The sequence below is a fragment of the Podarcis raffonei genome, chromosome 3 (assembly GCF_027172205.1).
Source record: "Podarcis raffonei isolate rPodRaf1 chromosome 3, rPodRaf1.pri, whole genome shotgun sequence".
Classification (NCBI taxonomy): Eukaryota; Metazoa; Chordata; class Lepidosauria; order Squamata; family Lacertidae; genus Podarcis; species Podarcis raffonei.
In genome coordinates, this window is record NC_070604.1 from 72,130,891 (window position 1) to 72,145,948 (window position 15,058).

Below are 15,058 nucleotides of genomic sequence, written 5' to 3' on the forward strand. Positions count from 1 at the left end.
AACCACATTATTTCCAACTTATTATGCTGCATGTGAAGATCAGGATTTAAATAAAGCAGGGAGGTGTAGACTGAACTGCCCATAATTCCCAAATTGGAAAGAAGAGGAGAAACTGGAAAAGATCTCTAGATCCTACTCCCTATACATTCAAATAATCAGAAGCAAGATACTTAGAAAACGGAAGCAACACAGTCATATCTGTTGTAGCACTTTCACTTTCCATACACTTCTCTGAATTAACCCATTGACAAACCAATAGGGTAGAAAAGCTCAAAATCCAAAATACCATAAAGCTCACACACCTGCAAGGTTTCCTGAAAGATCTTCATTTATAAGCTTGAACTTTCAAAAACCCTCTCTTAAAGAGTGAAAGATATATTTGAGAAATTGGTTGCTGCATATTTTGTTGGTCCAGATGAATCACTGGCAGTGCAATATTTAAAGTGTGCCCCACACAGATCAATTGGATTTACCACCATGAAAGTGTGTGTTGAATTGCAGCCTCAATGTTGAAAACTACTCTTTTGTAAAATAAGTTAAGTGGGACAGGCTTTTACTCACTGTAAACATAACTGGAGCAAATTGGAATATTTTAGTAAAAATATAATTTTGCTAAAAAGGGTCATGGGAACATTTCCTACATTTTTAATTTATACAACTCATTAAGAATATTTAAATCATATCTGCACAAAGCTTCGAGAATATATTCTGCCTTTATTGTTCACAAAAAGGGGATCCAAAGTCATTAAGTCCAGTCAAAGGAACCAGATAAAGGAAGGAAAAAGAATGGAAAAGGAGTTTGGATATCAGTAACAGCACATCTTACAAAGAACGGCATATCTCAAAGGCAAGGGAAACACATTTATTGCTCTTCTCCAAAAACATGGTGTCACTGTCCCAAATTACTTCAAGATGTAATCTGGATGATAATAAGGACCCCCATGCCCATAATGAAAGAAAACTCTCAGATATAGTTCAGGAATCGTGAACCTTTTTTGAGCCAAGAGCTACATTACCCCTCTGGAAAGCTGCTGTGAGCCACCTAGTAGTGGATGGAGCCAGTCTCCCACCACAGAAACACACCATCTCTCTCTCTCTCTTTCTCCCTCTTTCCTTCCTACCCTCTCTCTAACACACACAAACACACACTCACTCCTGAAAATCAAAGCACATATTTCATTCCTCATAATACCACACAACTTCACTTTCCATTTTCTCCATAGACTTTAAGAAAAAAGTTGGGCTCTCCAACATCCTTTATTTGTACTGACTGTACAAAAGGCAAACATAGCTCAGTAATCCTAGCAGAATTAACACAAATAAGGTCAATTCACAGTTGAACTTTGAGTCCTGCCTTACAGCTATTTAAGGCCTCAAACTTCAAAATGCAATTGCATGCTGAAGCTTGCAAGCATGCAATCGCAAAACAAATGACTACTTTTTGCATATTTGCAAAAACACACATCTTCCTCTGGGCTGAGACCTTTTCCCCACATGCCTTATTCTTCTTTTATCAGGTATTCCTGCAGAGGAAAGAGGTGCAACCATGCACAACATCAAAGTCCCTTCTCCTAACAACTGCTCCCCACTGAACAGCTGGTGGTTGGAAGGAAGCCCCGGGGCCAGATGAAATAGCATATACTGTACTCTGATACTAATAATGTTCAGTGACCAAATACCTCATCCAAGAAATCATTATCATCGTGTGGGATAGTTTCTGCCTCACCTTTTGCATGCATGCAAGGGTTCAGCTGAGCAAGCACCTTCAGCAAGTCCCTTGGTTATGAACTTATTCACTTGGGAAGAACTTAGAAGCACGTTGCAAGCTTTGTTCTCTCCCAGGTTAGTCCACTTTCTTTCTTTTGGAAGAATGTAGATTCAAGAGCAGGGCTACCAGTGGCTTCCTGCTCCCAAAACACCACCTTGTAAATCTTCCCAACTAGGAGATACACACAACCTGTTTTCCTTCATGTTTGGTTCCTGACATAGGAACTTCCTGACAAAGGACACACAGCTTTTGTGTGTTGGGCAGGACAGTTAAGGATGGCTGTTACTTCCCCCCTCTGGGGTTTGCTCTTAATTGGAGAGTACCTGTTCATGGGGTTTTTTTTTGTTGAAAACTATTTTTGGAACCTCCTTTTGAATCTTTCTGCCGACTGGATGGACACGTGTTTAAAGCCCCATTTTTGTGACCCCCTGATGTATTGGGTGTAAAATATTTTACTTCTTTATAAAGCAAAGAGTATGTGATTTAGTTTTGGCTAAGTCTTTTGTGGGGAAGACATGTTAAAAGGTGGATGTGAGTGGATACAATTTAGGCCTCTCTGTCCAGGTTTTAAAACCCCTTGAGGCAACCAGATGTTTTGCAGCCATTCTGCAAAAGGAAGACAAAGGGATCAGTTAGATTTCCTAACATCTCTCCCCAAATCTCTCTCTCAATGCATAGATGCTATTCTTAATCATAAATTTAAGGTGGGCATGCATTCTGCAAGCCCAATCCTGAAAAAAGCAGTTCAGTTCCTTCCAAATGTGGACTGATTTTATAAAGGCATTCAAAGGGTACAGAATCTGCCCGCTGTAGCTCTGAATTTTTAAAAAGGGAAATGCATGTGTGTATCTCACTTAATCAGCCTTTGCTGTGACTTGGCCTGAAAGCTGACCTATAGTGAGGGCAGTAACCAGATTTTCAAAAACGGCAGAAATACAATCCTAATCCAAGCATAAGGAGATCACACCAAGCAAGAATATGTCTTCAGTTTAAGCAGACCTCATTCCCCTGTTTGTCTGTCTGCCATTTTACACTGCCTGTTTACTGCAGCAGCCCAGAGTTGAAAAACTGTGGCAGATAGCAGATGTACCAATTAATAACCTGTCAAGGCTGATGGATAGAATGAAAAAAAGCCTCTTACACACAAACATATATACTGTGTGTGTGTGTGTGTGTGTGTGTGTGTGTGTGTGCCCCATTCCAATTTCAGGGCGCAGAGAGGGTCATGAGACACATGCTGCTTCCCCAGAGAGAGACGAAGCTGTCTCATTAGCGTCTATCTTTCATGACACCATGACGCTGCCTTTCAGATGTTAACTCACCTGCTCCTCGCCCAGAATTCTGAAGTGATGCAGCTCTTTAATCAAGGAATCTGGACAGCCAGCTGCAGTAAAAGAACAGAGAGAAATACAGCTTAGAACTTATTTTCATGGGCTCTGGGAGTGTGATATACTGCGAGGAGACACAGAGATGTAGCATCAGAGATGGATACCCAGCTTAAGTAGCATCGTAAAATGTTATTGAAAACTGGAGTAGATATACAGTATTAGCCGACAATCCTGCTATACCATATTTCAGAACTTGCTAGGAATGCTTTGAAGGATTGTAGTCTTCATCTTTATAGTCTGGCCTCCTCTCCGTGGTATGATGAGAAAGCAAGAGATTAGCAAGGGAAAACTTTCTGTAGGGTATTATCTTCTTTAACAACAACAACAACCAGCAACGCGGCTTATGAATGAGAGGGACTCAGGTATAAACATTATGGGAGCTTTGAGATGGTTAAGCTTGTTACTACCAACGAGGGCTAATCTTTAATAAGAAAATTCATTTGTTTTCTTTTTATTCACATCTGCTAGAGTCGGGTGAATGGGGATGGTGTTGGCAACCCCTGAAAACACCCTTTTTCATCTCATGGGGCTGCTGCTTGTGGAAAGACCGCGTGTATTCATAGGGCCAGTGCCACACTTGGAGGCCCTTGGCATGGTCCCAACCCAACCAGGGCCCGCCTTGTGGTGGCTGCGGTATGGCGTGGCATGCATTCTCTGCTCCTGCTGCTGCTTTGGCAATGGTGGTGCCACCAAGCACATGTCAGCAGTTAACAGGCAGCAGCACTGTTAAATGGGGGCTAAGCTTGACTCCCATCTACGGTGGCCACACCCCATCTCACTACCCAAAATGCAATGCCCAGGGCACTACATTTTGACTGACTAATAATGGTAGGGGGCCGCCATGGATGAGTGCTGAGCTTGGCTCCCCTTAAAAAGTGCCCCACTACTGAAAAGCATCTGGGGGCCTGAAGGGCAGGGCAGGGCAGGGAATGGTGCCATGGGCACTCATAACCAGTGTCCAACAATATATTATCTACACACACACAAACATAATTCATTTCTTTCCCAAATAAATCAAGAGTGACCTATTTATACAGAGTGATAGCTCTTCAGGATTTGGGGGAATGGTTTACTCTCAGATTATAAATTTTGAAGGAAGTGTTAAAGATGTAACCACTCTGGAAAGTTAAAAGGAGAACACATTGTCATGAAATACTCTGCTTTTCCCAGGCACAGTCCACGTTTAAAGTTCTGTTTTCAAGTACCCTTACCTCCTGCCCAGTTTTTCCCATGAAAATTTGCTCTTTAAAACTCAATCCGAGCAAACATTAATCTGCAGAAAACCCAAATTGACCTTTGTTCCAATTCAGCTTTTAAGAGCAAGTTTTCACAGGGAAAGCTTGGGACAAAACAACAAAACATTCAAACATGGAGTGTTAAACCACGTATCTTTGCTTGGAAAGAGTAGGGCAAGAGGTCCAATGTTATACCAACTAAAGGTTAAATAAAAACCCTTTTGTTTCATGATGAACCATGAATGCCAAAGCTTAAGAGGGAAAATCTGCAGCCTTAGCACTCACATCCATTTTGCATGGACTGCACTAATGGTTAATTACCAGTCTTTCACATAAATCACTCTCTCTCTCTCATAGCCTCAATATAGCAACTCTCTCTTGTATTCTCCCTGTAAAGTATAACTTTACAAAAGGAGTCTGAGCTAAAAAGGAAAATACTCAAATATACATATTCAATAAAAAGAAAACTTGGTGGAACCAAAGGAAATGAGAAAGGGGAAAAAGCGGATAAGTGTCTTTAAATAGTAGCTAAACAATTGTGTTATTTACACTTACGCTTCCTCCACTCTTTCTAGAGCTTTCTCTAGAAAACAGGCTCTCTAAAGCTCAATTGCTGCAAACGGCAATCCATGGGTAACCTAAATTGACGTTTGCTCCGATTGAGTGTTAAAGAGTGAGTTTTTGTGGGAAAAGCTCCAGGGCAAAAAGTCAACAATGCTCGGACACAAAGCTTTTAAGCATGGACCTGTGCCTGAAAAGAACAGGGCAAAAGCTAAGTGTGGGTAAGATCTCAGATTAGGTAGATCAAGAGACTAGAAAACATCAGTAAAAAGCTTTATTTTTTCTCCACTGCAGATGATATGATCCCAACAAGATGAATTCTACCTAGATTTTCATTAGTGAAATAACTAATGCAAGGTTTTGTAGACTGTTACAACATCTAAAAGAGAACCAGAACAATTCTTGTAATTTTACAGGAACTATTAACTCTGTGTTTTGCCCTTGATTTTTTTATAACATGTTTTTCAATGGGCTATGAAGCCATTAGGTGTGTCTAGCAGTGACATGACCAAGGATACTATGACCCTGGCTCCAGAATCCAAAAACCAAAAGTTTCTAAAAGTCCCACAACCTTGGCAGAAATCTATGCAGTCATAAGTTCTGTTAAAGCCCTACTGTTTCAGCAGTTCTCTGGGATGAGGGAAGAACTGTTAAAAACTCTTTATCTCTCATGTATAGTTACACCCACAGGTACTTACTGCACATATAATGAATGAAAATAGCAGGCTGTGCAGATGACTAACAAATCATAGAGTGAAACCAAATGGACTTTTGTTTTTCAGGATCCTTTATTCCATCTAAATAATATATTTTCCTTTAAGATAAAATATATACTTTCCCATGCATTAATGCCATCATTATATTATCACCATAACAATATAGGAATTTACATACAAATACATCCTTTCATGCTGATCAGGATAAGAAATTCATGGCTGTTTAGTAGCCCCCCCCCCGACTAGCAATAAATCCCAGAATTAGTGAAATTGCAGATTCTAAAAACAACCGAATCCAATACTGGTCGATTCTTCTTTTTTTAATTTTAAGAGATATCAGCTTTGGGATTTACACAGAAATGAACTCAATTTTTTTAGTGCTGAGATGATTTATATAAAGCACAGAAACAATGATTTGCAATGGAAACAAAGCTGGAAATATTGTGTTGACATCACAATACCCTAATAAATACTGATTCAATCCGCCAGTCATTTTCAGATCTCTAAACTGTTGAAACTAATTAGAATACTGATGTAAATGAAAGACCTTTATCGTTCTTGAGTCCGATCCAGTGCAGAAGAATTGTACCTCCATGACACTCTAATTACTCTTGAGGTGTCAGGCAGTGTCAGACAGTGATGCCTAAAGATAGAGACTTCATTGTACGAGAGTTAATTAAATGCTTTGAGGTTTGTAGCAACCGTCTTGCTTCCACCATGTGAAAAACAAGAAGTTGGCTGAAGGGATCAGCTCACACATTGATAGAAACCTTATTGCTAATGGACAGCAGAAAGACAATGATAGTGCTATTTTTTATGATATTGCATTGTGTCAACTAAGCCCCAAAGTGAGGCCTTTGTCTATAAAATGAGGCCTAGAAATATTTAAGGTAGTATGTAAATTCAATACAAGGGGAGGAATTCAATGCTGTACTGATTGTTCAATCAGGAAAAGCATTTCTGCTTGCCAGACAGAACAACCCTTCCCTCATGCCCCTGTGTGCTGTTAGGAAGGTTCTCTGACCACTGCCCCCCTAGCCAATTTTGGAAAGGGCATGAGGGGAGGAAGTGGGGAAGCCTTGTTGCACAGTCAGAAGTCCTTACACAGACTTCTGATGATGGGACTCATTAGTTGAATCCCACCCTTGTTATCTCCAGGTTGAACTAGGAGAGACCCAGGTTTGAAAGAGCCAGAAGAGTCGTTGCCAGTCAGAGAAAACGGTACTGAGCGAGACAGACTATTGACTCTGACTCAGTGCAAGTCAGTTTTCTGTGTTCCTAACGGCACATTCCAGCTACGCTAGGAGTGTCTCTCAAGCAGAAAACAGGAGCCAACCAAGACGGAAACAGAAGTGCCTGAACAGCTGAATTCAAAGAGTTTGCATTCAGGTGCATTTCCTTCTCCTAGAGCTCCCCCTTTGTCTTTCACATTTAAAGGAACAATTATAACACTTCCCAGGGAGTAGCAGCACTGAACGGAACAGCAAAACCATCCCTGCATCCAAAGCTGTGCCATTGGATATACATGCAGTGATATGGGTGATAGCCTCATTGTGTTATCCCAGTGATGGCCAAACTTGGCCCTCCCGCTGTTTTGGGACTACAATTCCCACCATCCTTGACCACTGGTTCTGTTAGCTAGTGATGATGGGAGTTGTAGTCCCAAAAATATACAAGTCATGCAAGTCTTTCCATGGCACATTATTGCACCAAACAGAAGCAGCTTCTATCCCACTGTGTGTATTAATGCACAAAGCCTTCAGACTGAACTCATAAGCAAACCTAGGGAATAAGGCTCATTGGACACCATGAAACTTACTTTTTAGTAAACGTGCACAGGGTTTTCTAATAAGCAAATTGTTCTCATAATTTTGACAGCATTTAAGTAATTCAAAGAGTTTTGGAGTCCTTGTAGGTTCCCTTCCATGAACATTATTCCTGTGGAGTAAGTCTATATCATGCCCATTGTGTTGATGGGTATTTTGAGACTTGCCCAAAGCCTCCCAGTGTTCCCATGATGCATTTTTTTTTAAACCAGTATCCTAGGCTCAAGTCTGCAACTCAAAGCTCAGGTCCTGCTTGTCAGTTTCCCAAAGGCATCTGAAAAGAGAATGTGTGAGTACACAATGCTGGACTGGAAGGTCCTTTGGTTTGATCCAGCAGGGCTTCTGTCTTGGAAGCTACTGGTCTACGCTGACTCTCCACTTTCTAGGAGGCCAACCTAAAAGTCTCTTAGGAAAGATTTGTGGCAACTTGATTTTAACTGTCCTGTCTCTTCACAGCTTACACATCACAAGCAAAAGGAGTGCAATTTGTGCACACATCTAATGTGCTTGCACAGTAACTGCCAAGAGAGCCTCGCAAGAGACTGGAATAGATAAAACAAATGACATGAAATGCATTACTGGCAATGTACACAGTGTGTCAGCTGCAATGGGGAAAATTCTGCTGGACTGATTATCTGCAACTCTGGCCTCCGCAAGCAGAAGCGCTTTTCATTTTAATGCATGCTTTAAAGCTAAATTACTCAAAGTAAATGAACCGCTATAGCTATTTGCTTCAAACATACTTCCTGGCTAATCTTTATGACAGAAAATAGCAGCAGGGGGGAAAAGTCTGCATTCCAGAGAGTTGTTTTTTTTTTTAATCTATACACGTATTCAAAGCACAGGGCTTTATTGTAATCTCAGTTTTGGCCAAATTAAAGGAATTTTATGGTGCCAGGAGCTGTTACTTTTGACAATTTAATTGATATTTTAAAACTCTGCTGTATGATAGACTATCCAAATAAGCTCAGGGCAGAGATGTTTCCAAAACCAATTCCAAGCCTGTCTAGCAAGATTGGTAGTGCAAGATTTTTAGATTAGCTACTAGGGGCCACTTGTCACTTTACATGCTAAACCTGATTACTGCACATACAGTGGTGTTTTGAATAGTGCTTCCCACAACAAAGTAGTATAGTAAAGTGTAGGTGATGTTTTTAAGCACCCATGTAGACACGTTGGGGACCATAAAGTACGAAGCTACCACGATACTCCTTTTCTCAAGTTGTGGGACTGATGTCTAATTTTGGAGTAAAATGTGGTGAATTATTTGTGGATTTAATAGACTGAGCTTCTGAAAAAGGCAAGGCAATGAGAAACAACATGTATCTCACTTTTGAAATTCTTGGCCAATTCATGATTATATGTTTGAGAAAACCCCACCTTTTTGTGCTTAGAAATCTATGGAAACAGGATATAACAAATTTTAATTTAACCATCTCACAAGCTGAATGGGACTGGATGTTTCAGAACATCCCAGCAGCATTATTAAGTGCTGATCTAAAAGAAAGAAACAGATAAGATCATATTTCATTGGTACCTAACTGAAAAAAAATATAGACAAGACATGCAGTGCTGGAGATGCAAAACAACCAACCAACCAACCAACCAACAACAACAACCCAAAGGCAGATTTTATGCATATGAAAATAAAATAATTTTGGACCACAATTCTGAATATAATACAGGAAATGTGACCTTACTGACAACAGCAAAACTTTGTATGGAAACTCTCAACCTACCCTGCAGCAGCAGTAGAATGGCTGAAAAAAATGAGGGAGATTGCACTGTTGAGAAGGCTGACATATAATAGTAAAGCACTGAAAACCTTGATTCATGACTCAGAAGGTCCTGAGAACAAGTAGTATTCAAGCAAATGGGAGCATACTCTGAACCTAGAGGAAGGGAAACTAATGATAACCTCATGGAGTACTTATTCCTCAAAAGTTACACTGACTTATTTTTGCCTTCAATCTTTGCAATACTATGATCACTTCCTAATGTCGCACTGGGGACTTTTCAATCCGAGAGCCATATTCCTTGTGAGCACCTTTCCAAGATCCACATCCCAGGGGTGGTTAAGTTGGTAGGGACAGAGATAAAAGTGCACACCGGAGTAAACACAACTCTGGCCTTTGCAGTAGGCTACGTTACTGCCACACCAAAGTCAGCGGTTTCTACAATCACACATGTTGTATCTCTCCATCCTCCAAGCAAGAGGCATGGCCACATTTTAAGGACACATGCCAGCCAGATACAAGCACTCAAGGAGGGTACAGAGCAGAGCTGGTGATGGGTTTGGCCTAGGGAAAGTCCTAAGACAGGCATAGGCAAACTCGGCCCTTCAGATGTTTTGGGACTACAACTCCCATTATCCCTAGGTAACAGGACCAGTGGTCAGGGATGATGGGAGTTGTAGCCCCAAAACATCTGGAGGGCCAAGTTTGCCTATGCCTGTCCTAAGAGCTAGACAGAGAATTCTGGCGGGCCACCTTAGTCACTGGGCCTGAGGTTTCCCGCCCCGTGCTAATGGATAGGACCTGTGCAACTATTAGATTTTGTTGGACTACAACTTACATCATTGGACATGTTGATTGTGGTTGATGGGAAATGTAGTCTAACAATATCTGGAGAGTACCACATTGTCTACCTTTGACTTTAGCCCCCCTTTGCTGCCTGGAAGCCACCATAGAGCTTCTGTTAGTGCAGGTAACTTCTGGACCACTTCTCTTCTGCTCAGCATTCTGCTCTCTGACTGTTGACACTGCTGGACAGCTCCTCACCTTTCTCTGACAGGAATACTTCTCCTTCACTACAGAAATCACAGTCTTGGGTTCTACAAGCCGTGTAATTTATATTTACTAAATCTGGTTGAACATTGCTGTTTGCATCTTGAGGCTGAATGCACAACAGACTTAGAAAACAAAGTAATATCAAACAGGATTTTATTATATTTTTTAAACTACAGGAGTATCTGTAACCATCTTCCTCTAGTCCATAGCCTCTCTTTATTGGCACTGTGTCCATAAATATTGCAGTGGAAACCTCATGGCATGAATAAGGGTGAAAGGCTTTTTGCACGGTTGGCATACTAGATATTTAGCACAATCAACCCAGTTCATGAAAAGATTTTTCTTCTTCATCTTTTATTAAAAAAGTAGTTGGAATTTCCAAAGCAAGCTCTGCTCTTGGATTTCTACCTTCATGCTGGCACTGGTGTTTGATGATTATCGGCCCTTTTCAGAAAGCAAGAGCGAGGTCAGGAGTTTGCAGCATGTGGTGAAGAACAATCCTAAGAGGGGAAGTTGTCTTCTAAAAAAAAACAACCAACCAACTGTAGCTGAATAAAAGTCACCATGGAGCAAAAACAGCTGTCTAAGAATTCTGTTTCCAACTTACTGGAGGTTACAATGACTGCTAGAATGAACAGGTAAAAGGCAAAAAGGACAGTCATTTTTGAAAGAGCAATGAAACTGAAGTAGGATGCTTTTTAACCAAATAGCCTATAGAAAAATAATGTCTGGCCTCAGGTTAAAGTGATTTGGAGAAGGAGAAAAATATTTAATCACCTCTCCAAACTCTGTTTTCAGCTGGAAAATCAAAGCATTTGTGCGCTCTATTAGCTTACTATCACCAGAAACATTATTGTTGGCAGGAGGTGGCAAACAGCAGGAATAAGCTCCAGAACTCTAAAGTAGGTTTTGAGGTTGCTTTGGGTCCTAGATCCAAACTCCTTAGCCAAAACTCAAAACACACATTTACTATGGAACATAATGATAAGTGATTTTCAGTGATCCAAAAGCAGCAATGTTCACAGTTGCTACTTCATTTTGAGGAAGGGCTATAGCTCATTGCTAGAGCCTATGTGTGCAGAAAGTCCCATATTCAACCTGTGGCATCTTCAGGTGAAGCTGGGAGAGTCCCATGCCTGAAACCTTGGGAGAGCCGCTGCCTGTCATTGTAGATGATACCAAGCTAGATAGACCAAATCTTCTGACTCAGGAGAAGGCGGCTGCCTTGTTGTTGGCCTCTGTCTGTCTCAAGAGACAATGGAATGTGCCCCCAGGGGTGAAGACAAACCACTGGAGAATCACAGTGCCTGCTGTGGCTGCAGAGACCGGCAACTCGTGACTGTTGCCCCCCACGTTTATCTGCATTAGCAGCTATGTTCCACTTATTTTGCTAAGGTACGTATTAAAAGGAGATAAGGAGTACACTTCATCATGTGCAGTTCTTTTGAGTCACATTTGTGAATCCAGCATTAGCCTTTCAATGGGAGTTAGAACAAATATTTAGACTGCTACACAAATGCCTCAGACTTAATGATTCTAGTCTACAAATAAATAGCTCACAAACACATATTCAGCCAAGAGAGACTTATTTTTTTTTTAAAAAAAAAACAAAACAAAAAACAGAACAGTGATATTATGCGCACAATTAATTAAATATTTGGACAAGAGACAATGGATTGCTGCTTTCAAAATCAAAGCAATGCCCTATAGATGACCAGCCTTATTTTCATGCATCTGATCTCCTGCTTAACTGACAACATACATTTCCCTTTCTCGCCCTCACCGCCAATATCCGTAATCATATCCTCTCCTCCTCTGTGCTCTGTGATAGAACCTGGCACTCTTTCCCTCTTCTGCAAAATGAGGACAATTTTGCATTTCACCTTAATCAGATCAAATTAGGACAGGTGGTAACCCTGCAGGCAACATAATTATGAAAAATGCCAGCATTCAATACACACTGTCCTTCCACAAGCTCCCAATCTAATAGCACATCACAGTACATTTTAAACTGACAGTTTGGAATTGAAACGCACTGGAGGAGAATATTCCGCCTTCCTTTACACCAATATAAAACTGAAAAAGTGTCAATGATGTCACTGAACTTATCCTTACAGGCTTGATCTTGAGTGCACATGAGATTTAAAAAACAGCAATGGAATGTAACCTGCTTCCATGCAAAATATAATAACAGATGAAATAACATTGTATATGACATGTCATTGTGCTTCTTACATTATGAGCAATGACTAATACTCTGCTGATGAAAATCCTGGAAGGCATAATTAGTGAAGATGGTGAATGTAGCTTGCTTATTAAAGAGACAAAAAAATTAAAAAGGTCACCCACTGGTGTTTCCCAGGGTAGAAACTTGCACTGCAGTCCGTAATAGATTGCTTCAGAGTAAGCAGGTCGTGCATTGTTGATGGAGACTGTAATCATCAACAGAACTTACAATGAGAATAGGGGATTTGGATTGCAAACCGCAATGATTTTCCTCATCCAGCCCCAATAGGTTGTGATCTTGTCGAACAGCAGACTTTCAATGAGAAGGTAGGTAAACCGCTTTGACACATGCTGAAAATCGGACCTAAGTATCAACTGCATCATTTGGATAACAAATGCAGCTTAATTTAGGATTCTTTTCCTCAGAGCAACAAATAATATACTCGGACAACAAATAATATACAAAACACCCTGAAAAATAAAGGAAATATATATCACAAAGAGAAAATGTTTCAGTGTATCAGAATTACAGTCTTACTCCATGGAAACAAATTAAGCAGCCCAAACTTGACTGCTGGGATCACATTATTAGTTATGTAATGGTATTTCAGAAAGAATGTATTGCTTCAGCTCTGTCAGTGAATGTCAAAGGATTTCTTTATGGCACAAAATTTACTCTTTGCATAGGAAATAAACAAAACACTTTATTATCTGGTCTTATCCAGTGTTAGTCATCCTGAGAGTAAACCCACTTAAATCAATGGATGTCTTTTGATTTCAGTAGGTCTACTGTGTATAATTTAGCTAAATATCACCCATAATTAGGATAAAAATGCAATCGTTATAGCTCAATTTGTGATAGTGAATTCCATAGTTCAACTATGTGCTGCATGAATAGGTACTTTATTTCATCACTCCTGAATCTTCCAACATTCAGCTTCATTGTATGGTCCCAGATTCTAGAATTATGAGGGGGAGAAACCCCCCCATTCACTTTCTCCACGCCATGCAAAATCTTACACACGTCTATCACATTCTCCCTTAGTTGTCTGTTTTCTAAACTGAAGAGCCCCACATTTAACTGTTCCTCAAAGGGGAGTTGCTTCAGCCCCTTAATAATTTTGGTTGTCCACATATAGAGGGGAACTATACTCGGAGGGCCATAGGCTCTGCACCCCTGTCATATTAGAATCACCTGCAGCAATCTCTCATTATGTGAAAATGCCAGTCCATGCCTTCTTCCAATGCTTTATCCAGAACAGCTGTTGTCCTCATTTTTCTTCCAACATTTGATAGGCAGTTACTTGGTGATCTAGCTCTAAAGATATGTGAAGCTGTAATGTGTATTAAAAATCTCTCTCTCTCTCTCTCTCTATCTGTGTGTGTGTGTGTGTGTGTGTGTGCTTTAAAGCAAACCCAGAGCAACCTTCTGTGCCAGGTCAGTTTGATAGATCCATTCTCGTTTGTCACATGCCAGCTGCAGCATCCCCATTCTAACACCTTATCATGTAGATTGTTGATTGTAGATTGTCATGTTGATTGGTGCCAGTGCTACTGGTACTTTGGATTTTGCAAAGGTGGACCTATTGAAGTACCACCTTTGTCCCATACATAACACTTCCCACCTGAGCCCATTTCCTTCTCATGCTAGAACCCTGCTTCCCCCTGCATTAGGAGAGTAACTTCTGGTGGTGGTTTATGGGACACAAACACTGAATTATCCTATTTTGCAAACATGATGACCCTGGGGCAGCATAAAACCCTGCAAGAATGTAACTGGCCATAATAAACTTTGTAGGTACTGTTGTTTTTATCCTCATCTTAAGGGCTTATTTGCCAGCACATCATGTTTGGAACTTGTTTTGTGTTTTCCAAAGCACTTACCAATCTTCTCCATTACTGACAAAATGATGATAATAGGAAAATATACACTATTGAAAACATACGTTATTATGTTAAGGAGATAGCTGGCTTTTTTATTTTATTTTGCTGGCCTTCTGTGATAAGAATGATTGCATGGCTCTACTTCAACTCAACTGATGATTTACTTGCCTTTCTAAACAGGAATACAATTTGTGAACACACTTATTCAAAATCACTATAATAGCTATAATTCCAAAAAAGGTTTCTCTGCCACATCCCAGGCTCAATCACTTTTCTCTTTTCCATGGCCAGCTTTCTGGTTTATTGAGACACTAGCCTTCCTGAAGAACCCATAACCATATATACAATTTCAAAGAGAAATTCGCACGCGCACACACAGCCACACCTTGGTTAACTTATGCCTTTATGTGTGCAGCTGTGGAGTTGAATACACATTTTATATTTTGAGAAGCAAAGCTCCTCCCAACATTTTTTTGTACAAGCCCAGTTGAAATGGCTGGATGCTGTAGAAGAGAACTACAGGACTGCTGCCTGCTCACTTCCATTTTGTCCCCATGCTGCCATTTTTCTTTCCCTTGTTCTTACCTTCCCTTTCCATAACTGCCTAGCTGGCAGTGAAAGAGAGGGTTGTGATTACAGCACCAGTTGTCACCCTTCAGGGGCAG

At 40.5% G+C, this 15,058-nt stretch overlaps 1 protein-coding gene across 4 annotated transcripts in view; it reads right to left on the reverse strand.

Annotated features, from left to right (window-relative positions):
- The window catches only part of PRKN (parkin RBR E3 ubiquitin protein ligase), a 589,279-nt gene that overhangs the window by 78,867 nt on the left and 495,354 nt on the right, over window positions 1-15,058 (reverse strand). For all 4 annotated transcript variants that reach the window (XM_053382342.1, XM_053382339.1, XM_053382341.1 and 1 more), the window contains one exon: window positions 3,091-3,152. In XM_053382342.1, the coding sequence (XP_053238317.1) occupies window positions 3,091-3,152 (62 nt within the window). The remainder of the gene's footprint in view (window positions 1-3,090; window positions 3,153-15,058) is intronic.